The following is a 27,571-nucleotide window of genomic DNA, read 5'->3' on the forward strand; positions in this document are numbered from 1 at the left end:
AGGAGGGGCTCTGAAAGACACTATGGGGGTGTCCACTGGAAGTTGACTAGTAACAACAACTGGGACCTAAAAGACACCCACCATGAGACCCACTAAATCTGCCCAAGAAGAGGAAAACAAAAGAAAATCCCCCACCAAACTTAAAGACAGGAAGCAAACCAAAAAGGTGGAGCAACTAAAGGTGTTGACTCTCCACATGTATCAAGACAACTGGAGCACTGGGCCAGACACTCTTAAATAGAACCTGGACCAGCTCAGGTGAAACACCTTCCCACTAACGAGATGGACAAGCCAGCACAGGTGTAACACATACTGACTAACGAGGTGACACCAATCAGTGCGTCCTACGTGCTAACGAGCTAGACGTGCTAACGGGCTAGACGTGCACATTTCAGTTGAATGTATTCAGTTGTACAATCAATCAATCAAATGTATTTATAAAGCCCTTCTTACATCAGCTGATATCTCAATGTGCTGTACAGAAACCCAGCCTAAAACCCCAAACAGCAAGCAATGCAGGCGTAGAAGCACGGTGGCTAGGAAAAACTCCCTAGAAAGGCCGAAACCTAGGAAGAAACCTAGAGAGGAACCAGGCTATGAGGGGTGGCCAGTCCTCTTCTGGCTGTGCCGGATGGAGATTATAACCGAACATGGCCAAGATGTTCAAATGTTCATAAATGACCAGCAGGGTCAAATAATAATAATCACAGTGGTTGTCGAGGGTGCAACAGGTCAGCACCTCAGGAGTAAATGTCAGTTGGCTTTTCATAGCCGATCATTCAGAGTATCTCTACAACTTCCATTTCACGTAATCATCTACAAAGCTTCACCTTCTACAATATAAACATGGTGTCTACTGGCTACACGTATTTCTAAATAATAATATACAATCATACTTTTTTATCCTTTCTCTTTCTATAGAATCCTAAAACTCACTAGCTTCTAGAACTCTCGTCCCCTTGGAACGAGCCCAAACAAAACTCATCTCCAATACATTTATTGTATATATACAATACAGTGTGTTCTCTGGTGTAATGTCAGCTGGCTAGATTGACCAAAACTCTTCCCACATTGATCACAGCTATAAGATTACTCCCCTGTGTGTGTTCTCTGGTGCACTGTCAGATTGCCAGATTGACAAAAACTCTTCCCACATTGACCACAACTATAAGGTTTCTCTCCTGTGTGTGTTCTCTGGTGTAATGTCAGCTGGCTAGATTGACCAAAACTCTTCCCACATTGACCACAGCTATAAGATTTCTCTCCTGTGTGTATTCTCTGGTGTAAAGTCAGCTGGCTAGATGTAGTAAAACTCTTCCCACATTGATTACAGCGATAAGATTTCTCTCCTGTGTGTATTCTCCGGTGTAAAGTCAGAGAGCCAGATGTAGTAAAACTATTCCCACACTGATCACAGCTATAAGGTTTCTCTCCTGTGTGTATTCTCTGGTGTTGAGTCAGATGGCAAGATTGGCCAAAACTCTTCCCACATTGATCACAGCTATAAGATTTCTCTCCTGTGTGTATTCTCTGGTGTTGAGTCAGATGGCAAGATTGACCAAAACTCTTCCCACATTGATAACAGCTATAAGGTTTCTCTCCTGTGTGTGTTCTCTGGTGTTGAGTCAGATGGCAAGATTGACCAAAACTCTTCCCACATTGATCACAGATATAAGATTTCTCTCCTGTGTGTGTTCTCTGGTGTAGATTCAGAGAGCCAGATGTAGTATAACTCATCCCACATTGATCACAGCTGTAAGGTTTCTCTCCTGTGTGTGTTCTCTGGTGCACTGTCAGCTCTCTAGATTGACCAAAACTCTTCCCACATTGACCACAGCTATAAGGTTTCTCTCCTGTGTGTGTTCTCTGGTGTTGAGTCAGATGGCAAGATTGACCAAAACTCTTCCCACATTGATCACAGATATAAGATTTCTCTCCTGTGTGTGTTCTCTGGTGTAGATTCAGAGAGCCAGATGTAGTATAACTCATCCCACATTGATCACAGCTGTAAGGTTTCTCTCCTGTGTGTGTTCTCTGGTGCACTGTCAGCTCTCTAGATTGATCAAAACTCTTCCCACATTGACCACAGCTATAAGGTTTCTCTCCTGTGTGTATTCTCTGGTGCACTGTCAGCTCTCTAGATTGACCAAAACTCTTCCCACATTGATCACAGCTATAAGGTTTCTCTCCTGTGTGTATTCTCTGGTGCACTGTCAGCTCTCTAGATTGACCAAAACTCTTCCCACATTGATCACAGCTATAAGGTTTCTCTCCTGTGTGTATTCTCTGGTGTTGAGTCAGATGGCAAGATTGACCAAAACTCTTCCCACATTGATAACAGCTATAAGGTTTCTCTCCTGTGTGTATTCTCTGGTGTTGAGTCAGATGGCAAGATTGGCCAAAACTCTTCCCACATTGATCACAGCTATAAGGTTTCTCTCCTGTGTGTATTCTCTGGTGTTGAGTCAGATGGCAAGATTGACCAAAACTCTTCCCACATTGATCACAGCTATAAGGTTTCTCTCCTGTGTGTGTTCTCTGGTGTAGATTCAGAGAGCCAGATGAAGTAAAACTCTTCCCACATTGATCACAGCTGTAAGGTTTCTCTCCTGTGTGTGTTCTCTGATGAATTTTAATGCCTGATGAGGTGAATCTCTTCCCACAGTCAGAGCAGCAGTGAGTTCTCTTCCCTGTGGGTCTTTGCAGGTGTTTATTGAGGTGTTCTGATCTGGAGAGACTCTTCTCTGCCTCTTCAGCATCACGAGGTTGTTGAGGCTCCCCAGAGGATCCATGATAGTCCTGTCTCTCTCCTGTGTGAACAACAAAGTCAGACAGATGGTTAAAGGCCCACAAAAGCGGAAATCCACTGTAAAAGGTGATGCCAACAGCGTAGCCATGATGTTGGACAACAATTGACGTCTGTAATGAATATTACAATTATTTGACATTTGCCTTAAAATGAGCAAGAATAGTCATATATTGTCTTGTTTTCACATTAGTAGTAACATCGATGATTGTAGGCTAGAAATAAGTTATTCATGTTGTTGAAACTCTAAGCAGTGTGCCAGACGACTTTTGGTCTCCAATATAGGCCCCTTTCTGTGTTTGCTAAAATTGCGGCACGAGGGCAAAGCACACAATTTGGTTGCAGAAACTCATCCCTGCTAATGACTAGTTATGGATGTAGTATATCTGCTAATGAGGAAACGACTAGTTATGGATGTAGTATATCTGGTAATGAGGAAACCACTAGTTATGGATGTAGTATATCTGGTAATGAGGAAACCACTAGTTATGGATGTAGTATATCTGCTTGGAGCAAAAATGGTGAGAGAAGATTTTCGTTTTTCACAATGTATTCTGAATATTACAGCACAAGATCAGGAGTGCTACTCAAGGAAACTCACATTAAGGTCTGTGTCTATTCACTAATTCACCACCATGGGGGAAAACTCTGGGGAGTTCTCATAGGCTGAGAGTAAAAATAGCCTCCATTTACAGGTTGCATATGAGTGCATTTCACATTACTTTGGATTATAATTGTAGGGCTCGTTTGAATCTCCTGCTTAATATGTTTGTGTTATTGTCGCAAATCAACTGCTTTACACTTAAAAAACACTTCAACCAGTAAAATGCTCTTTGGCTAGCTTTAACATCAGCCTGACAATGAGGGTTTGTACACTAAGTGTTTAACAAATTGGCCCATAACTTCACCTAACAATAACATAGACCTACTGTAGGACCCATAACTTTATCTAACAACAACATAGACGTAGGACTATAAATCATTTAATATTTCAGGTGAAACATGGAAATTAAAATGTCTTTGTCATGACATTTCATAACCTGATCACCAGATAATTCTGTGAATAATCCCACTAGGCTACTCTGTAATGTGTTGTCATTCTAAATGTCCTGAATAAAGGAAAATAGCTCTGTGTATTGTACAATAGCCTATCCATCAAGGAACAGTTCTCTACACATTATGAGCGAAGTAGGGATGTTGGATCCAACGTGGAGTGTATCTCTGTGCACAAACAGACTAACGAGACCCTACTGTAAATCAGCCAGACAGTAACACATTATAAACATCGATTTGTTTGGGATGTTGGATCCAACGTGGAGCACGGCATAACTGTCTTTACCAGAGTAATGAATGAAGAAGCACTTTGGTTGTTGTTGCATGTCGTGATGTTTGTCATGTGACTGTCATTCAGAAAATGATTTCGTGGATCAGCTGATGATAGTTGAACATGTGACTGTAAATAAACAGCTACTGTATTAAGAATTATGTGTAATTATTGAAGAACCACGTTAATGACAGTATGCATTTGGGTGTTGTCAATAAAGTTAAGGTGACTCTTGGTTAGAACCATTGGATTTAGCAAACTCTGAAATGATTTAGGATTTCTGTGCCCATGAAAACTGTTTCCCCAGCGTAACATAAGGAGACACTAAATGTTACGTAGGTAGAGAGCATTTCAGAGATCTGAATACAAAAAACTGTCCTAACAGGACAATAACCTAAACCACAAGGCCAAATCTACACTGGAGGAGCTTACCAAGATGACATTGAATGTTCCTGAGTGGCCTAGTTACAGTTTGGACTTAAATCATCTTGAAAGTCTATGGCAAGACTTGAAAATGGCTTTCTAGCAATGATCAACAACATACTTGACAGAACAGGAAGGATTTTAAAAAGAATAATGAATATTCACATGAAGATCAGTCTCCTATTGGATGACATCACGACTTCCCATCAAGCCAACTCCTTGGAGGCCTTACTATGACATCACTCACTCCGTCTAGTTTGCAGTTGTCTAAAAAAACACTATTTTGCGCAAAACATTTATTAGTTTCCCTTTAGTGTGTTTATAATTTACTGTATTTATATATAACTTTTCAACAGGAAAAGTTAAAAAATCCCTGGAGGACGTCATGAACAATTCATACAGTACAAAAACATATTTGAGTGTAGAATGCCCTTTTAAAAATCACACATTAGTTCAACAACTGCAGAGTTTGTGTCCCTGTTTTATAAGATATTACTCACATCAATGTCCCTGTTTTATTAGATAGTACTCACTGTATTTACTGGTGTTAATCAGATCAATGTCCCTGTTTTATTAGATAGTACTCACTGTATTTACTGGTGTTAATCAGATCAATGTCCCTGTTTTATTAGATAGTACTCACTGTATTTACTGGTGTTAACCAGATCAATGTCCCTGTTTTATAAGATAGTACTCACTGTATTTACTGGTGTTAATCAGATCAATGTCCCTGTTTTATTAGATAGTACTCACTGTATTTACTGGTGTTAACCAGATCAATGTCCCTGTTTTATAAGATAGTACTCACTGTATTTACTGGTGTTAATTAGATCAATGCCCCTGTTTTATTAGATAGTACTCACTGTATTTACTGGTGTTAATCAGATCAATGTCCCTGTTTTATAAGATAGTACTCACTGTATTTACTGGTGTTAATCAGTTCTCCAGTCTTCTCTTCTTCGTCCTCCTCTAATGTGACAGTAATCTCCCCCGCTTCATCGTTCATTCCAAAAACGTCTTCATTTTCTTTCACTTCCTCCTCTTCTTTCACAATAACATCCTCCTCCTCTTTCACTCTGAACGCGTCTTCCTCTTCTTTCTCTGTAACGTCTTTCTCTTCTTCTTTCACGGTAACAGCCTCACCCTCTACTTCTTGTTGTATTGTGACATCCTCCTCTTCCTTCTCCACTTTCACGACAATGTTCAGCCCCAGAGCTTCTTTCTCCGTCCAACAGCCCTCTTCTTTAGCAGGAGGAGAGTAGCTTAGTGAGCGCATGGTCGGGGATGTTAGCTAGCTAGGCTAATGCTAACTTAACCAGCCAGATAGTTGCAACGTAAATATTAAATTAAATGGGGTAGCTAGTTGTTTACACATAAGTATGTTTAAATCACAGTTACAGTTAAACCAGGAAAGTGTCTAAAGAACTTGAATGTTCAGACTTTGTCGGCTAGCGAGCTACCGAGGTGGCTGCAGTTGTTGAAGAAGCGTTCCGTCCACTAAATTATACGTCACACTAGAAACATCGCCTGAAAGACACATATCGCCATCTGCTGTCTGGAGGGAGGAAACGCAGTTGAGGAGGGAAAACTATTTTTATTCTTCATTGAATTATAATATTATAAAGCAGTTTAGGGAAACGTTTTTTTCTCTCCATTAAATATGAATATTATATCAACACGTACAAAGAGCAACAAGTATTGTTTGATTAGTTCAGATTTTTTTTTGAGAATTTAAAACAAACTCTACATCTACTCCACATCTGTATTTCTGATTCAGTCAAATAACTAGATATCAAAATAAGCACCTAGTTATTGATATCCTTGATAAAGATGAGCAAAAATTACTGTATAAAATAAATAAACTTTACCCACAACCAGGATATTTTAGCCGAAAATCATTTCAGACTCAAATATGTCATTTTAAATAGCTCAATTCAATCCAGCTGGGCCTTTTTAACACAGACAGTTGTTCCTGCTGTGGATGTTATGCCTTTGAACAGATCTAGGATCAGTTCTCCTCCACAATGCATATTCAGTACCGGTCAATTGTTTGGACACACCTCCAAATTCAATGTTTTTTCCTTATTTTATCTATTGTCTATGTTGTAGAATAATAGTGGAGACATCAAAACTATGAAATAACTCATATGGAATCATGTAGTAACCAAAAAAAAGTGTTAAACAAATCAAAATATATTCTATATTTTATATTCTCCAAGTTTATCATTTTAAAAGGCTAATTGATCATTAGAAAACCCTTTTGCAATTATGTTAGCACAGCTGAAAACTGTTGTGCTGATTAAAGAAGCAATAAAACTGTCCTTATTTAAGCTAGTTGAGTATCTGGAGCATCAGCATTTGTGAGTTCGATTACAGGCTCAAAATGGCCAGAAACAAATCATTTTCTTCTGAAAATTGTTAGTCTATTCTATTTCTGAGAAATGAAGGCTATTCCATGCGAAAAATTGCCAAGAAACTGAAGATCTCGTACAATGCTGTGTACTACTCCCTACACAGAACAGCGCAAACTGGCCTAACCAGAATGGAAGGAGGCCCCAGTGCACAACTGAGCAAGAGGACAAGTACATTAGTGTCTAATTTGAGAAACAGACGCCTCACAAGTTTTCAACTGGAAGCTTTATCAAATTGTACCTGCAAAACACCAGTCTAAACGTCAACAGTGAAGAGGCGACTCCGGGATGTTGGCCTTCTAGGCAGAGTTGCAAAGAAAAGTCCATATCTCAGACCGTTTAAAAAAAGGAAAAGATTAAGATGGGCAAAATAACACAGACATTGGGCAGAGGAAGATTGGAAAAAAGTGTTATGGACAGACGAATCTAAGTTTGATGTGTTCGGATCACAAACAAGAACATTCGTGAGTTCCAGAAAAAATGAAAAGATGCTGGAGGAGTGCTTGACGCCTTCTGTCAAGCATGGTGGAGGCAATGTGATGGTCTGGGGGTGCTTTGGTGGTGGTAAAGTGGGAGATTTATACAGGGTGAAAGGGATCTTGAAGAAGGAAGGCTATCACTCCATTTTGCAAAGCCATGCCATACCCTGTGGACGGCGCTTAATTGGAGCCAACTTCCTCCTACACCAGGACAATGACCCAAAGCACAGCTCCATTTAGGGAAGAAGCATTCAGCTGGTATTCTGTCTATAATGGAGTGGTCAGCACAGTCACCGGATCTCAACCCTATTGAGCTGTTGTGGGGGCAGCTTGACCGTATGATACGTAAGAAGTGCCCATCAATCCAATCCAATTTGTGGGAGGTGCTTCAGGAAACATGGGTTAGGGTTTGGCAGGGGTTTGGCCGTCATTGTAAATAAGAATTTGTCCTTAGCTGGCTTGCCTGTTTAAATAAAGGTTAAATACATTTTTTTTTTAAATGTAACTTCATTACACCGTTACACTGGCATACAAACTCGGTAGCATAGAGTTGATAATACATATGACGTTGGGAAATAGTGCATTGTGGGTAGTTTAGAAGATTTCCCGAAATAAGTTAATCAATTTGTAATAATGCAAAAACATAGCTGTTTGTACTTATAGGTAACCATATCGTGACTACAACTAGGCTACTAAGTCTTTAACCACACTGTGTTGTTACACTGGCGAGTAAAAACTCATGCTTCCTACACTTTAACTTTTTGTCTGACAATAAAATAATCATTTTACTCAACTGCGTTACCCACTCCAGTCAGCAGATGGCGGTGTGGGAATTTAAGGTAATGCTGTTGGTGTGACGTATAATGTAGTGGACGGAACGCTTCTTTCAACAGCAACAACAGTTAGTCAGACACCACGGTAGCTTGCTAGACAAAATAGCCGAACAATAAAGCTCTTTAGTGTATATTAGCCACTGTGTTTTAAACCCACTTCTGTCGTCTAGTTAGTTATCCGATTTAATTTCATATTTACGGTGTTGTTATTAGTCAGCTAGCGGGCTGGTTAAGTTAGCATTAGCCTAGCTAGCTAACATCTCCGACCATGCGTTCACTAAGCTACTCTCCTCCTGCTAAAGAAGATGAGGTCTGCTGGACGGAGAAAGAAGCTCTCGTGAAAGAGGAGGAGGAAGAGGAGGCTGTTTCAATACAAAACCAAGTAGAGGGTGAGGCTGTTACCGTGAAAGAAGAAGAGAAAGACATTACAGTGAAAGAAGAGGAAGACGTGTTAAGAGTGAAGGAGGAGGAAGATGCAGTTTTTGGAGTGAAGAAGGAAGGAGAGATTACTGTCACATTGAAAGATGAAGATGAAGAGGAGGAGATAGGAGATCTGATTAACACCAGTAAGTACCGCCTTCAATTAGTTTTTAACTTTGGATATTCGGAGTTGGCTCGTCAATACCTCTTCAACGGAGGGCCCTGGGATGATGACTGATATGTCTAGAATCAGACGACGTAGAGACAAGCTACCCCTTGTTTTCTCCGTTCCGTTTCCAAAAAGTGACTTAACATATATATTTGAGGAGGGTCTATCTGCTGACCGCAGACTGGGGGGCCACGGCATGTAGTGTTTTTAATGTAGTGATGTTTTACTACACACCGTGACCCCCAATAGAGCCATGTGAGAGTTGGGTTGGCTACACCAAACATTATGGATATACTGACAAGATGTCTCTCCGTCCTAACAAGGGGAGTCGTTGTCCACAAAGCTGCACTGTGGGTTGTCTATCTCCCACCTATCCTGTCTTTGGATTAGTGGATACATCTTATTATTGTAATCTATTGTTTATATCCTATGAGGGTTGTTGACGTCAACCGCCTGTATTCAATGGAGAGAGATGCTAAGCTACTAGCATGAATATGCATAGCAATCTGGAGACAACTCCTATAGTGTTTTTATCAAAGTTGTCGGTATGTCACGTGTCCACGTAACAACTTAATCATTACGAAACTTCTGTTAGATCAAGTAAACCTCACGTAGCAAATAAGCCATTCATTTTGTTGTTGACCAAATTCAACACTTTCCACATTGGGTTGATAATTGTTTCCACTTGGATACAACCTACTGTAGCCTACTGGCATGACCTAGAGAGGTACAACCTACTGTAACCTACTGGCATGACCTAGAGAGTTACAACATACTGTAGCCTACTGGCATGACCTAGAGAGACCCAACCTACTGGAGCCTACTGGCATGACCTAGAGAGTTACAACCTACTGGCATGACCTAGAGAGGTACAACCTACTGTAACCTACTGGCATGACCTAGAGAGATACAACCTACTGTAACCTACTGGCATGACCTAGAGAGATACAACCTACTGTAACCTACTGGCATGACCTAGAGAGTTACAACCTACTGTAACCTACTGGCATGACCTAGAGAGATACAACCTACTGTAGCCTACTGGCATGACCTAGAGAGATACAACCTACTGGCATGACCTAGAGAGATACAACCTACTGTAACCTACTGGCATGACCTAGAGAGATACAACCTACTGTAACCTACTGGCATGACCTAGAGAGTTACAACCTACTGTATCCTACTGGCATGACCTAGAGAGATACAACCTACTGGCATGACCTAGAGAGATACAACCTACTGTAACCTACTGGCATGACCTAGAGAGATACAACCTACTGTAGCCTACTGGCATGACCTAGAGAGATGCAACCTACTGTAGCCTACTGGCATGACCTACAGAGATACAACCTACTGTAACCTACTGGCATGACCTAGAGAGTTACAACCTACTGTAACCTACTGGCATGACCTAGAGAGTTACAACTTACTGTAGCCTACTGGCATGACCTAGAGAGATACAACCTACTGTAGCCTACTGGCATGACCTAGAGAGATACAACCTACTGTAGCCTACTGGCATGACCTAGAGAGATACAACCTACTGTAGCCTACTGGCATGATCTAGAGAGATACAACCTACTGTAACCTACTGGCATGACCTAGAGAGATACAACCTACTGACATGACCTAGAGAGATACAACCTACTGGCATGACCTACAGAGATACAACCTACTGTAGCCTATTGGCATGACCTAGAGAGTTACAACCTACTGTAACCTACTGGCATGACCTAGAGAGATACAACCTACTGGCATGACCTAGAGAGATACAACCTACTGGCATGACCTAGACAGTTACAACCTACTGTAACCTACTGGCATGATCTAGAGAGGTACAACCTACTGTAACCTACTGGCATGATCTAGAGAGGTACAACCTACTGTAACCTACTGGCATGACCTAGAGAGGTACAACCTACTGTAACCTACTGGCATGACCTAGAGAGGTACAACCTACTGTAACCTACTGGCATGACCTAGAGAGATACAACCTACTGTAACCTACTGGCATGACCTAGAGAGGTTCAACCTACTGTAACCTACTGGCATGACCTAGAGAGGTTCAACCTACTGTAACCTACTGGCATGACCTAGAGAGTTACAACCTACTGTAACCTACTGGCATGACCTAGAGAGATACAACCTACTGTAACCTACTGGCATGACCTAGAGAGGTTCAACCTACTGTAACCTACTGGCATGACCTAGAGAGATACAACCTACTGTAGCCTACTGGCATGACCTAGAGAGTTACAACCTACTGTAACCTACTGGCATGACCTAGAGAGATACAACCTACTGTAGCCTACTGGCATGACCTAGAGAGTTACAACCTACTGTAACCTACTGGCATGACCTAGAGCGTTACAACCTACTGTAACCTACTGGCATGACCTAGAGAGATACAACCTACTGTAACCTACTGGCATGACCTAGAGAGATACAACCTACTGTATTCTTTCTACCAATTGATTGGTTGAAATTTTATGACGTGTATTTGTTCATATAGACACACCCCATGTGTTTAATAAAATCAACTGTATGTGCAGAACTTGAATTGAACTGATGCTTCAAGCATTTGATTAAATAATTAACACAAACAAATTACTTGAGGAAGCCAGAGGTCAATATAACCAGAAGAAAATAACCAATTCCCCACCTGCTGCTGGCCTTCGTTAATTCTGACGTTATGCTCCTGAAGTTTCCGGTAAAATAGGCAAACTTTTTCCATTTCCGTTTGAAGTGCCAATTTATCTTACCATTTCTACCGATCTGCGTGCCAGTTATGAACGAGTTACAACACCTGTTTGGCTCCTCCACTTCCTGGGTCGGTGAAGTGAGGTATTACATTTAAGGATTAAATCATTTAACCTCTATGGGCTAGGTGGGACGCTACGTAACAGCCACTGGCAGCCTGTGGCGCGATTTTCAAAACCTTAAAAATCCTATTACTTCAATTTCTCAAACATATGACTATTTTACAGCTATTTAAAGACAAGACTCTCGTTAATCTAACCACACTGTCCGATTTCAAAAAGGCTTTACAACGAAAGCAAAACATTAGATTATGTCAGCAGAGTACCAAGCCAGAAATAATCAGACACCCATTTTTCAAGCCAGCATATAATGTCACCAAAACCCAGAAGACAGCTAAATGCAGCACTCACCTTTGATGATCGTCATCAGATGACAACCCTAGGACATTATGTTATACAATACATGCATGTTTTGTTCAATCAAGTTCATATTTATATCAAAAACCAGCTTTTTACATTAGCATGTGACGTTCAGAACTAGCATACCCCCGCAAACTTCCGGGGAATTCGCTAACATTTTACTAAATTACTCACGATAAACGTTCACAAAAAGCATAACAATTATTTTAATAATTATAGATACAGACCTCCTCTATGCACTCGATATGTCCGATTTTAAAATAGCTTTTTGGTGAAAGCACATTTTGCAATATTCTAAGTACATAGCCCAGGCATCACGGGCTCGCTATTTAGACACCCGGCAAGTTTAGCACTCACCATAATCATATTTACTATTATAAAAGTTTGATTACCTTTTGTTGTCTTCGTCAGAATGCACACCCAGGACTGCTACTTCAATAACAAATGTTGGTTTGGTCCAAAATAATCCATCGTTATATCCGAATAGCGGCGTTTTGTTCGTGCGTTCCAGACACTATCCGAAATAGTAAAGAAGTGTCGCGCGCATGGTGCAATTCGTGACAATAAAATTCTAAATATTCCATTACCGTACTTCGAAGCATGTCAACCGCTGTTTAAAATCAATTTTTACGCCATTTTTCTCGTAGAAAAGCGATAATATTCCGACAGGGAATCTCCTTTTCGGCAAACAGAGGAAAAAATCCCAAAGGCGGGGGCGGTCGGGTCACGCGCATAAGCCCAGTGTCCCTTGATCGGCCACTTGAGAAAGGCGATAATGTGTTTCAGCCTGGGGCTGGAATGACGACATTCTGTTTTTTCCCGGGCTCTGAGCGCCTATGGACGACGTGGGAAGTGTCACGTTAGAGCAGAGATCCTTAGTAAATGATAGAGATGGAAAAGAAGTTCAAGAAATGGTCAGACAGGCCACTTCCTGTAAAGGAATCTCTCAGGTTTTGACCTGCCATTTGAGTTCTGTTATACTCACAGACACCATTCAAACAGTTTTAGAAAATTTAGGGTGTTTTCTATCCATATGTAATAAGTATATGCATATTCTAGTTACTGGGTAGGAGTGGTAACCAGATTAAATCGGGTATGTTTTTTATCCAGCCGTGTCAATACTGCCCCCTAGCCCTAACAGGTTAAGGAATATATCCGAGTCTCACGCTCATCACCTGTGGAATGCGGGGCTTCCAGCGAGGTGTGGATTTAATAGTATGTTGTACCTAGTTTCCCTCCTTCAGGGAACAGTAATTATAGTCACAAATCAAATCAAATGTATTTCTTACATCAGCTGATATCACAAAGTGCTGTACAGAAACCCAGCCTAAAACCTCAAACAGCAAGCAATGCAGGTGTAGAAGCACGGTGGCTAGCAAAAACTCCAGAGAAAGGCCAAAACCTAGGAAGAAACCTAGAGAGGAACCAGGCTATGAGGGGTGGCCAGTCCTCTTCTGGCTGTGCCGGGTGGAGATTATAACAGCACATGGCCAAGATGTTCAAATGTTCATAAATGACCAGCATGGTCAAATAATAATAATCATAGTAGTTGTCGAGGGTGCAACAAGTCAGTAACACAAGAGTAAGTGTCAGTTGGCTTTTTCATAGCCGATCTTTGAGAGTATCTCTACCGCTCCTGCTCTCTAGAGTGTTGAAAACAACAGGTCTTTGACAGGTAGCACCTCCGGTGAACAGGTCAGGGTTCCATAGCTGCAGGCAGAATAGTTTGAACTGGAGCAGCAGCACGGCCAGGTGAACTGGGGACAGCAAGGAGTCATCAAGCCAGGTAGTCCTGAGGCATGGTCCTAGGGCTCAGGTCCTCTGAGAATTAGAGAGAGCATATTTAAATTCACACAGGACACCGGAAAAGACAAGAGAAATACTCCAGATGTGACAGACTGACCCTAGCCCCCCGACACATAAACTACTGCAGCATAAATACTGGAGGCTGAGACAGGAGGGGTCAGGAGACACTGTGGCCCCATCTGATGAAACCCCCGGACAGGGCCAAACAGGTAGGATATTACCCCACCCACTTTGCCAAAGCGCAGCCTCCACACCACTGGAGGCATATCTCCAACCACCAACATACCATCCCGGGACAAGGCCGAGTACAGCCCACAAAGATCTCCGCCACGGCACAGCCCAAGGGGGGGCGCCAACCCAGACAGGAAGACAACGTCAGTGACTCAACCCACTCAAGTGACGCACCCCTCCCATGGACGGCATGGAAGAACACCAGTAAGCCAGTGGATTTAATAGTATGTTGTACCTAGTTTCCCTCCTTCAGGGAACAGTAGTTATAGTCATAACGTGTGGATTTAATAGTATGTTGTACCTAGTTTCCCTCCTTCAGGGAACAGTAGTTATAGTCATAACGTTATGCTTGTCATATGATGAACTTTAACTTAAATACTGGATCTTGCTGTCGGACAGTTGTTTTGTATATTCAGATCTCCGAAATGCTCTCTAACTACGTAACATTTAGTGTCTCCTTATGTTACGCTGGGAAAACAGTTTTCATGGGCACAGAAATCCTAAATCATTTCAGTTTACTAAATCCAATGGTTCTAACCGAGAGTCACCTTAACTTTATTGACAACTCCCAAATGGATACTGTCATTAATGCGGTTCTTCAATAATTACACATAATACTTAATACTGTAGCTGTTTAGTTACAGTCACATGTTCAACTATCATCAGCTGATCCAGGAAATCATTTTCTGCATGCCAGTCAAACGTAGTTCTTCATTCATTACACCGGTAAAGACAGTTATGCCGTGCTCCACGTTGGATCCAACATCCCAAACAAATCGATATTTATAATGTGTTATTGTCTACTTGATTTACAGTAGGGTCTCGTTAGTCCGTTTGGAAACGGAGATACTTAGCTCATAATGTGTAGAGAACTGTTCCTTGATGGATAGGCTATTGTACAACACACAGAGATATTTTCCTTTATTCAGGACATTTAGAATGACAACACATTACAGAGTAGCCTAGTGGGATTATTCACAAAATTATCTGGTGATCAGGTTATGAATTGTCATGACAAAGACATTTTAGTCTCCTTGTTTCACCTAAAATATTAAATGATTTATAGTCCTAGGTCTATGTTGTTGTTAGGCGAAGTTATGGGTCCTACAGTAGGTCTATGTTATTGTTAGGTGAGATTATAGACCATTTTGGCATACACTTAGTGGACAAAATCTCATTGTCAGGCTGATGTCAGGCTGATGGAAAACTAGCCAATGATCATTTTACTGGTTGAAGTCGTTTTTAAATATAAAGTAGTACATTTGACAATAACACAAATATTATATTAAATCAGGACATTCAAACGAGCCTTACAATTATAATCCAAAGTAGTGTCAAATGATAATAATAATCATAATCAACCTGGAAATGGAGGCTTTATTTGCTGTCAGCCTATGAGAACTCCCCCGAGTTTCCCCCACGGTGGTGAATTAGTGAATAGACACAGAGCTTAATGTGAGTTTCCTTGAGTAACACTCCTGATCTAGTGCTGTAATATTCAGAATACATTGTGAAAACTAATCTTTGCTCACCATTTTTGCTCCAGGCAGATATAGTACATCCATAACTATCGGTTTCCTCATTAGCAGGGAGGAGTTTCTGCAATCAAATTGCCCTCGTGCCACAATTTTAGCAAACACAGAAAGGGGCCTATATTGGAGACCAAAAGTCGTCTGGCACACTGCTTAGAATTTCAACAACATGAATATCTTATTTCTAGTCTACAATCTTAGATGTTACTACTAATGTGAAAACAAGACAAAATATGACTATTCTTGCTCATTTTAAGACAATTGTAAAATAATTTTAACATTCATTACAGATGTCAATTGTTGTACATCATCGTGGCTGCGCTGTTGGCATGACCTTTTACAGTGGATTTCTGCTGTTGTGGGCCTTTAATCATCTGTCTGACTTTGTTGTTCACACAGGAGAGATATGGGACTATCGTGGATCCTCTGTGGAGCCTCAACAACCTCATGATGCTGAAGAGGCAGAGAAGAGTCTCTCCAGATCAGAACACCTCAAGAAACACCTGCAGAGATCCACAGGGAAGAGAACTCACTGCTGCTGTGGGAAGAGATTCACCTCATCAGGCATTAAAATTCATCAGAGAATCCACACAGGAGAGAAATCTTATAGCTGTGATCAATGTGGGAAGAGTTTTACTTAGTCAATCAGCCTGATATCACACCAGAGAACACACACAGGAGAGAAACCTTTTATCTGTGATCAATGTGGGAAGAGTTTTATTACATCTAGCATTCTGACTCGACACCAGAGAACACACACAGGAGATAAACCTTATAGCTGTGCTCAATGTGGGGAGAGTTTTCTTACATCTGGCCATCTGATAGTACACCAGAGAACACACACAGGAGAGAAGCCTTATAGCTGTGGTCAATGTGGGAAGAGCTTTGGTCAATCTAGCAGTCTGACAATGCACCAGAGAATACACACAGGAGAGAAACCTTATAGCTGTGGTCAATGTGGGAAGAGTTTTACTACATCTGGCTGTCTGACTCGACACCAGAGAACACACACAGGAGAGAAACCTTATAGCTGTGATCAGTGTTACAAGAGATTCTCCGCTAAAAGACATCTCATCAAACATCAGAAAATACATGAATGAATTGATGGAGTTGTTTCATGATATCAATGAATTAATGTCACAATGTAGAATGTTTAAACATTGTAGAAGGAGTATTTAAATGATGTCACAATGTAGAATGTTTTAACATTGTAGAAGGAGTATTTTAATGATGTCACAATGTAGAATGTTTTAACATTGTAGTAGGAGTATTTTAATGATGTCACAATGTAGAACCTAAACGTTTGTCCCCTGTTCTATTGATTTCAACATGATATGGATATTAGCCTCAGGGGGAAATCCAGGCTCCGAATTGAAAGAGTTACTATTTATGAGATTTAACAAAAAATGACAAACAAAAAAAGAGTTGTGTTACACTTACCACGTTGGTGACCCACTTGAATCAAAATGCAACACTTCAAAATGTAGCCAGCTGTTTTCTACAAGTTGTCCTCTAACCAGGGATGTACACATTACTCCCAGATTCCATGTGGTTTTTCAGCTGTTCGTTTTAACAGGATGTGCAACCTCATGTCCCTCCTCTTGCATAATTGATTTCAACATGATATCGATGAGTGATGACAAATAAGTTCCTTTGTTTAGCGACCCCTAAATTTAAATGCATCACTCCAAAATGTAGCTGACTTTCTTCTGCAGGTTGTCCTCTAACCAGTGAGGTAAAATATATCTCCCATTTCCATGTGTTTTTTTAGTTGTGTTAGTTTCAACAGCACGTACAACCTGATTTCCCCCCTAATCGATATCAGTGATTTATTGCTACTTGTCAAAACAACAGCGTTTCTGGTGCAGTTTATAAGGTGCTTGTTTTAAAAATTACAAGTAATATGATTATTGTGGCAGATGTTTGTGTATATAGCACATGTTATGAAAAAACGGGGCATAGTCTTCTTTTCAATTACATTTTTCTAGGTGGGATAGCCCGATGTCAAAACACAGTTTTAACGTGTCCAAATCAATAACCAATAAGCAGAAACAGTTTGGGATGAATTGAAAACCTAAACATAACATGTGCCACAATAATCATATTACTTGTAATTTTTAAAACAAGCACCTATATTTTACCTCACTGGTTAGAGGACAACCTGCAGAAGAAAGTCAGCTACATTTTGGAGTGATGCATTTAAATTTAGGGGTCGCTAAACAAAGGAACTTATTTGTCATCACTCATCGATATCATGTTGAAATCAATTATGCAAGAGGAGGGACATGAGGTTGCACATCCTGTTAAAACGAACAGCTGAAAAACCACATGGAATCTGGGAGTAATGTGTACATCCCTGGTTAGAGGACAACTTGTAGAAAACAGCTGGCTACATTTTGAAGTGTTGCATTTTGATTCAAGTGGGTCACCAACGTGGTAAGTGTAACACAACTCTTTTTTTGTTAATCACTTTTTGTTAAATCTCATAAATAGTAACTCTTCCATTTCAGAGCCTGGATTTTCCCCCTGAGGCTAATATCCATATCATGTTGAAATCAATAGAACAGGGGACAAACGTTTAGGGTTCTACATTGTGACATCATTAAAATACTCCTTCTACAATGTTAAAACATTCTACATTGTGACATTAATTCATTGATATCATGGAACAACTCCTTCATGTATTTTCTGATGTTTGATCAGAGATCTTTTATCAAAGTATCTCTTGTCACACTGATCACAGCCATAAGATTTCTCTCCTGTGTGTGTTCTCTGGTGTTTAGTCAGACTGCTAGATGTAGTAAAACTCTTCCCACATTGATCACAGCTAAAAGGTTTCTCTCCTGTGTGTGTTCTATGGTGTCTCTTCAGATGGCTAGAACGAAAAAAAACTCTTCCCACATTGAGTACAGCTATATGATTTCTCTCGTATCTCTCCTGTGTGTGTTCTATGGTGTACCTTCAGACTGCTAGAACGAAAAAAACTCTTCCCACATTGAGTACAGCTATATGATTTCTCTCGTATCTCTCCTGTGTGTGTGCTATGGTGTACCTTCAGACTGCTAGAACAAAAAAAACTCTTCCCACATTGAGTACAGCTATATGATTTCTCTCCTGTGTGTGTTTTCTGGTGTCTCTACAGACAGCTAGAACGAAAAAAACTCTTCCCACATTGAGTACAGCTAAAAGGTTTCTCTCCTGTGTGTGTTCTCTGATGTGCTGTCAGGCTACCTAACAGGGCATAACTTCTTCCACATTGATTACAGCTAAAAGGTTTCTCTCCTGTGTGTGTTCTCTGATGTGATATCAGGCTACCTGACTGGGTAAAACTCTTCCCACATTGATTACAGCTAAAAGGTTTCTCTCCTGTGTGTGTTCTCTGATGTGATATCAGGTTTCTTGACTGGGTAAAACTCTTCCCACATTGATTACAGCTAAAAGGTTTCTCTCCTGTGTGTGTTTTCTGGTGTTTCTTCAGACAGCTAGAACGAAAAAAACGCTTCCCACATTGATTACAGCTAAAAGGTTTCTCTCCTGTGTGTGTTCTCTGATGTGATATCAGGCTACCTAACAGGGCATAACTTCTTCCATATTGATTACAGCTAAAAGGTTTCTCTCCTGTGTGTGTTCTCTGATGTGATATCAGGCTACCTGACTGGGTAAAACTCTTCCCACATTGATTACAGCTAAAAGGTTTCTCTCCTGTGTGTGTTCTCTGATGTGATATCAGGTTTCTTGACTGGGTAAAACTCTTCCCACATTGAGTACAGCTAAAAGGTTTCTCTCCTGTGTGTGTTCTCTGATGTGATATCAGGCTACCTGATAGGGCATAACTCTTCCCACATTGAGTACAGCCAAAAGGTTTCTCTTCAGTGTGAATTCTTTGATGTATTTTAAGTTTTACTGAGGAGTTGAATCTTTTCCCACAATCAGAGCAGAAGTAAGATTTCTTCCCTGTGGGTCTCTGCAGGTGTTTCTTGAGGAGTTCTGATCTGGAGAGACTCTTCTCTGCCTCTTCAGCATCATGAGGTTGTTGAGGCTCCCCAGAGGATCCACGATAGTCCCGTCTCTCTCCTGTGTGAACAACAAAGTCATACAGATGGTTAAATGCCCACAACAGCAGAAATCCACTGTTTATTTGAGGTAAAAAGGGATGACCAGAGAGTACCCATGAAGTTGTACAACAATTGACAAGACAGTCAAGACCTAAGCAGTGTGCCAGATGACCTTTGGCCTCCAATATAGGCCCCTTTCTGTGTTTGCTAAAATTGCAGTGATGCACACGCAATTTGGTTGTAGAAACTCCTCCATTCTAATGAGGAAACCACTAGTTATGGATGTAGTATATCTGCTAATGAGGAAACCACTAGTTATGGATGTAGTATATCTGGTAATGAGGAAACCACTAGTTATGGATGTAGTATATCTAGTAATGAGGAAACCACTAGTTATGGATGTAGTATATCTGGTCATGAGGAAACCACTAGTTATGGATGTAGTATATCTGGTAATGAGGAAACCACTAGTTATGGATGTAGTATATCTGGTAATGAGGAAACCACTAGTTATGGATGTAGTATATCTGCCTGGAGCAAAAATGGTGAGCAAAGATGATCGTTTTTCACAATGTATTCTGAATATTACAGCGCACTATCAGGACAAGATCAGGAGTGCTACTCAAGTAAACTCACATTAAGTTCTGTCTATTCACTAATTCAGCACTGTGGGGGAAAACTCAGGAGAGTTCTCATAGGCTGACAGCAAAAATAGCCTCCATTTACAGGTTGCATATGAGTGCATTTCACATTACTTTTGGATTATAATTGTAAAGCTCGTTTGAACCTCCTGCTTAATATGTTTGTGTTATTGTCGCAAATCAACTGCTTTACACTTAAAAAAAACACTTCAACTAGTAAAATGCTCTTTGGCTAGCTTTAACATCAGCCTGACAATGAGGGTTTGTACACTAAGTGTTTAACAAATTGGCCCATAACTTCACCTAACAATAACATAGACCTACTGTAGGACCCATAACTTTATCTAACAACGACATAGACGTAGGACTATAAATCATTTAATATTTCAGGTGAAACATGGACACTAAAATGTCTGTTGTGACGTTTCATAACCTGATCACCAGATAATTTTGTGAATAATCCCACTAGGCTACTCTGTAATGTGTTGTCATTCTAAATGTCCTGAATAAAGGAAAATAGCTCTGTGTGTTGAACAATAGCCTATCCATCAAGGAACAGTTCTCTACACATTATGAGCAAAGTAGGGATGTTGGATCCAACGTGGAGTGTATCTCTGTGCACAAACAGAGTAATGAGACCCTACTGTAAATCAGCCAGACAGTAACACATTATAAACATCGATTTGTTTGGGATGTTGGATCCAACGTGGAGCACGGCATAACTGTCTTTACCAGAGTAATGAATGAAGAAGTACTTTGGTTGTTGTTGCATGTCGTGATGTTTGTCATGTGACTGTGGATCAGCTGATGATAGTTGAACATGTGACTGTAAATAAACAGCTACAGTATTAAGAATTATGTGTAATTATTGAAGAACCACGTTAATGACAGTATCCATTTGGGTGTTGTCAATAAAGTTAAGGTGACTCTTGGTTAGAACCATTGGATTTAGCAAACTCTGAAATGATTTAGGATTTCTGTGCCCATGAAAACTGTTTCCCCAGCGTAACATAAGGAAACACTAAATGTTACGTAGGTAGAGAGCATTTCAGAGATCTGAATACAAAAAAACTGTCCTAACAGGACAATAACCTAAACCACAAGGCCAAATCTACACTGGAGGAGCTTACCAAGATGACATTGAATGTTCCTGAGTGGCCTAGTTACAGTTTGGACTTAAATCATCTTGAAAGTCAATGGCAAGACTTGAAAATGGCTTTCTAGCAATGATCAACAACCAACTTGACAGAACATGAAGGATTTTAAAAAGAATAATGAATATTCACATGAAGATCAGTCTCCTATTGGATGACATCACGACTTCCCATCAAGCCAACTCCTTGGAGGCCTTACTATGACATCACTCACTCCTTCTAGTTTGCAGTTGTTAAAAAAACACTATTTTGCTCAAAACATTTATTTGTTTCCCATTAGTGTGTTTATACTTTACTGTATATCACTTTTCGACAGGAAAAGTGAACAATTCATACAGTACAAAAACATATTTGAGTGTAGAATGCCCTTTTAAAAATCAAACATTAGTTCAACATCTGTAGAGTTTGTGTCCCTGTTTTATTAGATAGTACTCACTGTATTTACTGGTGTTAATCAGATCTCCAGTCTTCTCTTCTTCGTCCTCCTCTAATGTGACAGTAATCTCCCCCTCTTCATCCTTCATTCCAAAAACGTCTTCATCTTCTTTCACTTCATCCTCCACTCCAAAAACGGCATCCTCGTCTTTCACTCTGAAAGCGTCTTTCTCTTCTTCTTTCACGGTAACAGCCTCACCTTCTACTTGTCTTTCTACTTGTCTTTGTAATGTGACATCCTCCTCTTCCTCTTTCACGACAACGTTCAGCCCCAGAGCTTCTTTCTCCGTCCAACAGACCTCTTCTTTAGCAGGAGGAGAGTAACTTAGTGAGCGCATGGTCGGGGATGTTAGCTAGCTAGGCTAATGCTAACTTAACCAGCCAGAGAGTTGACTTACAACGTAAATATTAAATTAAATGGGGTAGCTAGTTGTTTCCACATAAGTATGTTTAAATCACAGTGGCAATTAAACCACGAAATTGTCCAAACAGCTTGAATGTTCAGACTTTGTCGCCTAGCGAGCTACCGAGGTGGCTGCAGTTGTTGAAGAAGCGTTCCGTCCACTAGATTATACGTCACACTAGAAACATCGCCTGAAAGACACATATCGCCATCTGCTGTCTGGAGGGAGGAAACGCAGTTGAGGAGGGAAAACTATTTTTATTCTTCATTGAATTATAATATTATAAAGCAGTTTAGGGAAACGTTTTTTTTCTCTCCATTAAATATGAATATTATATCAACAAGTACAAAGAGCAACAAGTGTTTGATTAGTTCAGATTTTTTATGAGATTTTAAAACAAACTCTACATCTACTCCACATCTGTATTTCTGATTCAGTCAAATAACTAGATATCAAAATAAGCACCTAGTTATTGGTACCCTTGATAATGATGAGCAAAAATTACTGTATAAAATAAATAAATAAACTTTACCCACTACCAGGATATTTTAGCCCAAAACCTGGTTACCTCTCTGCTAGGAGGCTGAGACTTGGCCATAAGAGGATCTTCCAGCAAGACACATCAACATCCATGAAGAAATGGTTATTTGGGCACAAAATCAACATTTTTAATGGCCATCTCATTCTTCGGACTTGAACTCCATTGAAAACCTATGTTTTGAATTGAACAGGGCAGTCCATAAGACAGACTAAATAAATCAAGGACATGGAGAGATTCTGTATGGAGGAAGGGTCTAAGGTCCCACCCAATGTGTTCTCTAATCTCATTAAACATTTCAGTGTCATTATCCTCCCAAGGGGAGGGTGCTGGAGTATTGAAAACATGGGTGGCAATAATTCAGACCCCTACCTTTTGAGAATTACATGTTAAACTAAATCTCTTTCTCTGAGCAATTGTATTAGTATAAAATAATATAATTTCCCTTTATTTTTTATACAATATAGCTCAGTATTTGAATTCTTTATTTTATAGAGTCGTTTTTGCTCATCTTTATCAAGGGTGTCAACAATTTTGTCCCCCACTGTACCTCCATACTGCTGCTACATGGTGTAACAATACATCATGTAGATGTATATAATGAACAGACTAGGTCTATACTGCTCCTACATGGTGTAACAATACATCATGTAGATGTATACAATGAACAGACTAGGTCTATACTGCTCCTACATGGTGTAACAATACATCATGTAGATGTATATAATGAACAGACTAGGTCTATACTGCTCCTACATGGTGTAACAATACATCATGTAGATGTATACAATGAACAGACTAGGTCTATACTGCTCCTACATGGTGTAACAATACATCATGTAGATGTATATAATGAACAGACTAGGTCTATACTGCTCCTACATGGTGTAACAATACATCATGTAGATAATGAACCGCCTAGGTCTATACTGCTCCTACATGGTGTAACAATACATCATGTAGATGTATATAATGAACCGCCTAGGTCTATACTGCTCCTACATGGTGTAACAATACATCATGTAGATGTATATAATGAACAGACTAGGTCTATACTGCTCCTACACGGTGTAACAATACATCATGTAGATATATATAATGAACAGACTAGGTCTATACTGCTCCTACATGGTGTAACAATACATCATGTAGATGTATATAATGAACAGACTAGGTCTATACTGCTCCTACATGGTGTAACAATACATCATGTAGATGTATATAATGAACAGACTAGGTCTATACTGCTCCTACATGGTGTAACAATACATCATGTAGATGTATATAATGAACAGACTAGGTCTATACTGCTCCTACACGGTGTAACAATACATCATGTAGATATATATAATGAACAGACTAGGTCTATACTGCTCCTACATGGTGTAACAATACATCATGTAGATATATATAATGAACGGACTAGGTCTATACTGCTCCTACATGGTGTAACAAAAGGTTGGAGTCACTTAGAAATGTTCTTGTTTTTGAAAGAAAAACACTTTTTTTGTCCATTAAAATAACATCAAATTGATCAGAAATACAGTGTAGACATTGTTAATGTTGTAAATGACTATTGTAGCTGGAAACAGCTGATTGTTTATGGAATATCTACATAGGCGAACAGAGGCCCATTATCAGCAACCATCACTCCTGTGTTCCAATGGCACGTTGTGTTAGCTAATCCAAGTTTATCATTTTAAAAGGCTAATTGATCATTAGAAAACCCTTTTGCAATTATGTTAGCACAGCTGAAAACTGTTGTGCTGATTAAAGAAGCAATAAAACTGTCCTTATTTAAGCTAGTTGAGTATCTGGAGCATCAGCATTTGTGGGTTCGATTACAGGCTCAAAATGGCCAGAAACAAATAACTTTCTTCTGAAAATCATTAGTCTATTATTTTTTCTGAGAAATGAAGGCTATTCCATGTGAGAAATTGCCAAGAAACTGAAGATCTCGTACAATGTTGTGTACTACTCCCTTCACAGAACAGTGCAAACTGGCTCTAACCAGAATAGGAGGCCCCAGTGCACAACTGAGCAAGAGGACAAGTACATTAGTGTCTAATTTGAGAAACAGACGCCTTACAAGTTTTCAACTGGAAGCTTTATCAAATAGTACCTGCAAAACACCAGTCTAAACGTCAACAGTAAAGACCGTTTAAAAAAAGAAAAGATTAAGATGGGCAAACTAACACAGACATTGGGCAGAGGAAGATTGGAAAAAAGTGTTATGGACAGACGAATCTAAGTTTGAGGTGTTCGGATCACAAACAAGAACATTCGTGAGTTCCAGAAAAAATGAAAAGATGCTGGAGGAGTGCTTGACGCCTTCTGTCAAGCATGGTGGAGGCAATGTGATGGTCTGGGGGTGCTTTGGTGGTGGTAAAGTGGGAGATTTATACAGGGTAAAAGGGATCTTGAAGAAGGAAGGCTATCACTCCATTTTGCAACGCCGTGCCATACCCTGTGGACGGCGCTTAATTGGAGCCAACTTCCTCCTACACCAGGACAATGACCCAAAGCACAGCTCCATTTAGGGAAGAAGCATTCAGCTGGTATTCTGTCTATAATGGAGTGGTCAGCACAGTCACCGGATCTCAACCCTATTGAGCTGTTGTGGGAGCAGCTTGACCGTATGATACGTAAGAAGTGCCCATCAAGCCAATCCAATTTGTGGGAGGTGCTTCAGGAAACATGGGGTGAAATCTCTTTAGATTACCTCAACAAATTGACAACTAGAATGCCAAAGATCTGCAAGGCTGTAATCACTGCAAATGGAGGATTCAAAGTTTGAAGGACACAATTATTATTCCAATTAAATTATTCATTATTTAAAACCTTGTCAAAGACTTGACTATATTTCCTATTCATTATGCAACTCATTTCATGAATGTTTTCATGGAAAACAAGGACATTTCTAATTGACTCCAAACTTTTGAACGGCAATGTAGGTTCAACAGGTTTGAGCACCGAATCGCATGCGCAGTGTGGCCTTTTTGTAATCTACTAAACCACTGGCCGTGTTCGAGAGCATCAAATCCATGCTGCATTGTGGGTAAATGGTCACTGGCTGACTGATTTATAAATAATAATGAGTAGTTATTTATGATGTAAGGTGATGTGTAGATCAGTCAGTCGGCAGTCGCCTGCAATGTCGAACAAGCCCAATACCAAACCAATCAGGTGGTTGTTTGATCAAATGAAGCTTCAGACGCCATTGATGACGTGCTGCTGATAAAGTGATACAGGCATCAGTACACTGCTTTGAAGTTTACTGCTTAGCGATTTGGACGCAGGCCTCGTAGCTCCGGTATCAAACATAACATCCCTAATGAAAAGTTGTCAAAACAAAAAGTAGCAAGCAGGTTGATTTCCTCTGTCGATTTGAGCCCACAGCAAGAAGGCACCAGAGCCTACCGTGCTAACGGGTTCCCTCTAGATAACACAACCACACAGTTCATGAAAGGTATGAGGTGAAGCTTGAGCTAGATATCGACCTTCCTGTTCCCGTCCCTCAAGTCAGTGAGTCAACACAGGAAGGAGCAATGGATGGATAGTTCATTTATTTCCAAAGCTGCAATGATGGGACACACACAGTATGGATGAATGATCAGTAGTGACGGGATATAAATAGCACTCCGATAGTAATTCTCCACAAATCTGCCGAATAATATACTAACAAAAAAAGAAATCAAGATGTATATTAACTTTTTTGTTGTTGAAATGTCAATCAAAGTTTTTGTGATCGCATGGTGGATTTAACAATTCCTACTAATTCCTAATGTACTATAATAAAATAAATACATAGTTTCCATGTGTAATCTCATATTCACAACATCAGAATAAACTGTCATCCATTTTAGTTTCAAAATATATCAAATTAACCTGGAATATTACTCAACGTCCCCCTCTGGTGGTGAAGAAGTATAATCCACCTAAACTAACAGAACTGGGCTGATAAACTGGCTGGTGTTCATGAGTTTATAAAACACATACTTTATACATGTCATAAATTACCTGCATTGATGAGACACACAGTGTGGATGAATGATCAGAATATAAATAGCACTCCTAAAGAAGATGCAGTGTGGATGAATGATCAGGATATAAATAGCACTCCTAAAGAAGATGCAGTGAGGATGAATGATCAGGATATAAATAGCACTCCTAAAGAAGATGCAGTGTGGATGAATAATCAGGATATAAATAGCACTCCTATAGAAGATGCAGTGTGGATGAATGATCAGGATATAAATAGCACTCCTAAAGAAGATGCAGTGTGGATGAATGATCAGGATATAAATAGCACTCCTAAAGAAGATGCAGTGTGGATGAATGATCAGTAGTGACAGGATATAAATAGCATTCTGAAGATGATGCATTTTCCAGTTTGCTACCAACTTGATAGAGGGAACTTTAGCATAAAACCCACATGGAAAACTGAGATTCGGCAAATAACATATAAAGAGAGGCCAAACCAACAACAGAAGTTACTAAAACATAAATTGCTAATTTATGATGTAAAAGGGGGATTTTATGATGTAATGTCAACTTCATACATTTCTATCCCAGGACCACTCAATTTCCAATTTCTCCAGAAATCTGCTGTGGGTTACCCAGAATCACATTGGGTTACCCAGAATAACATCCTTTATCACTGACTGTAATGTAAACACACAAACAGCGATTTAAGGTACTGCATCTCAGTGCTAGAGGTGTCACTACAGA

At 40.0% G+C, this 27,571-nt stretch overlaps 1 protein-coding gene across 1 annotated transcript in view; it reads right to left on the minus strand.

The window, feature by feature from the left end:
* Window positions 1–626: 626 nt before the first annotated feature.
* Window positions 627–27,571, minus strand: part of LOC145875966 (uncharacterized) — a 72,581-nt gene continuing 45,636 nt past the window's right edge. Inside the window, exon 2 of the mRNA XM_082971736.1 lies at window positions 627–2,810. Coding sequence (XP_082827862.1) covers window positions 1,090–2,810 — 1,721 coding nt within the window. The 3' untranslated portion in view covers window positions 627–1,089. The remainder of the gene's footprint in view (window positions 2,811–27,571) is intronic.

This window comes from Salmo salar, unplaced genomic scaffold (genome assembly GCF_965601325.2).
Source record: "Salmo salar unplaced genomic scaffold, fSalSal1 ptg000408l, whole genome shotgun sequence".
NCBI classification, from domain to species: Eukaryota; Metazoa; Chordata; class Actinopteri; order Salmoniformes; family Salmonidae; genus Salmo; species Salmo salar.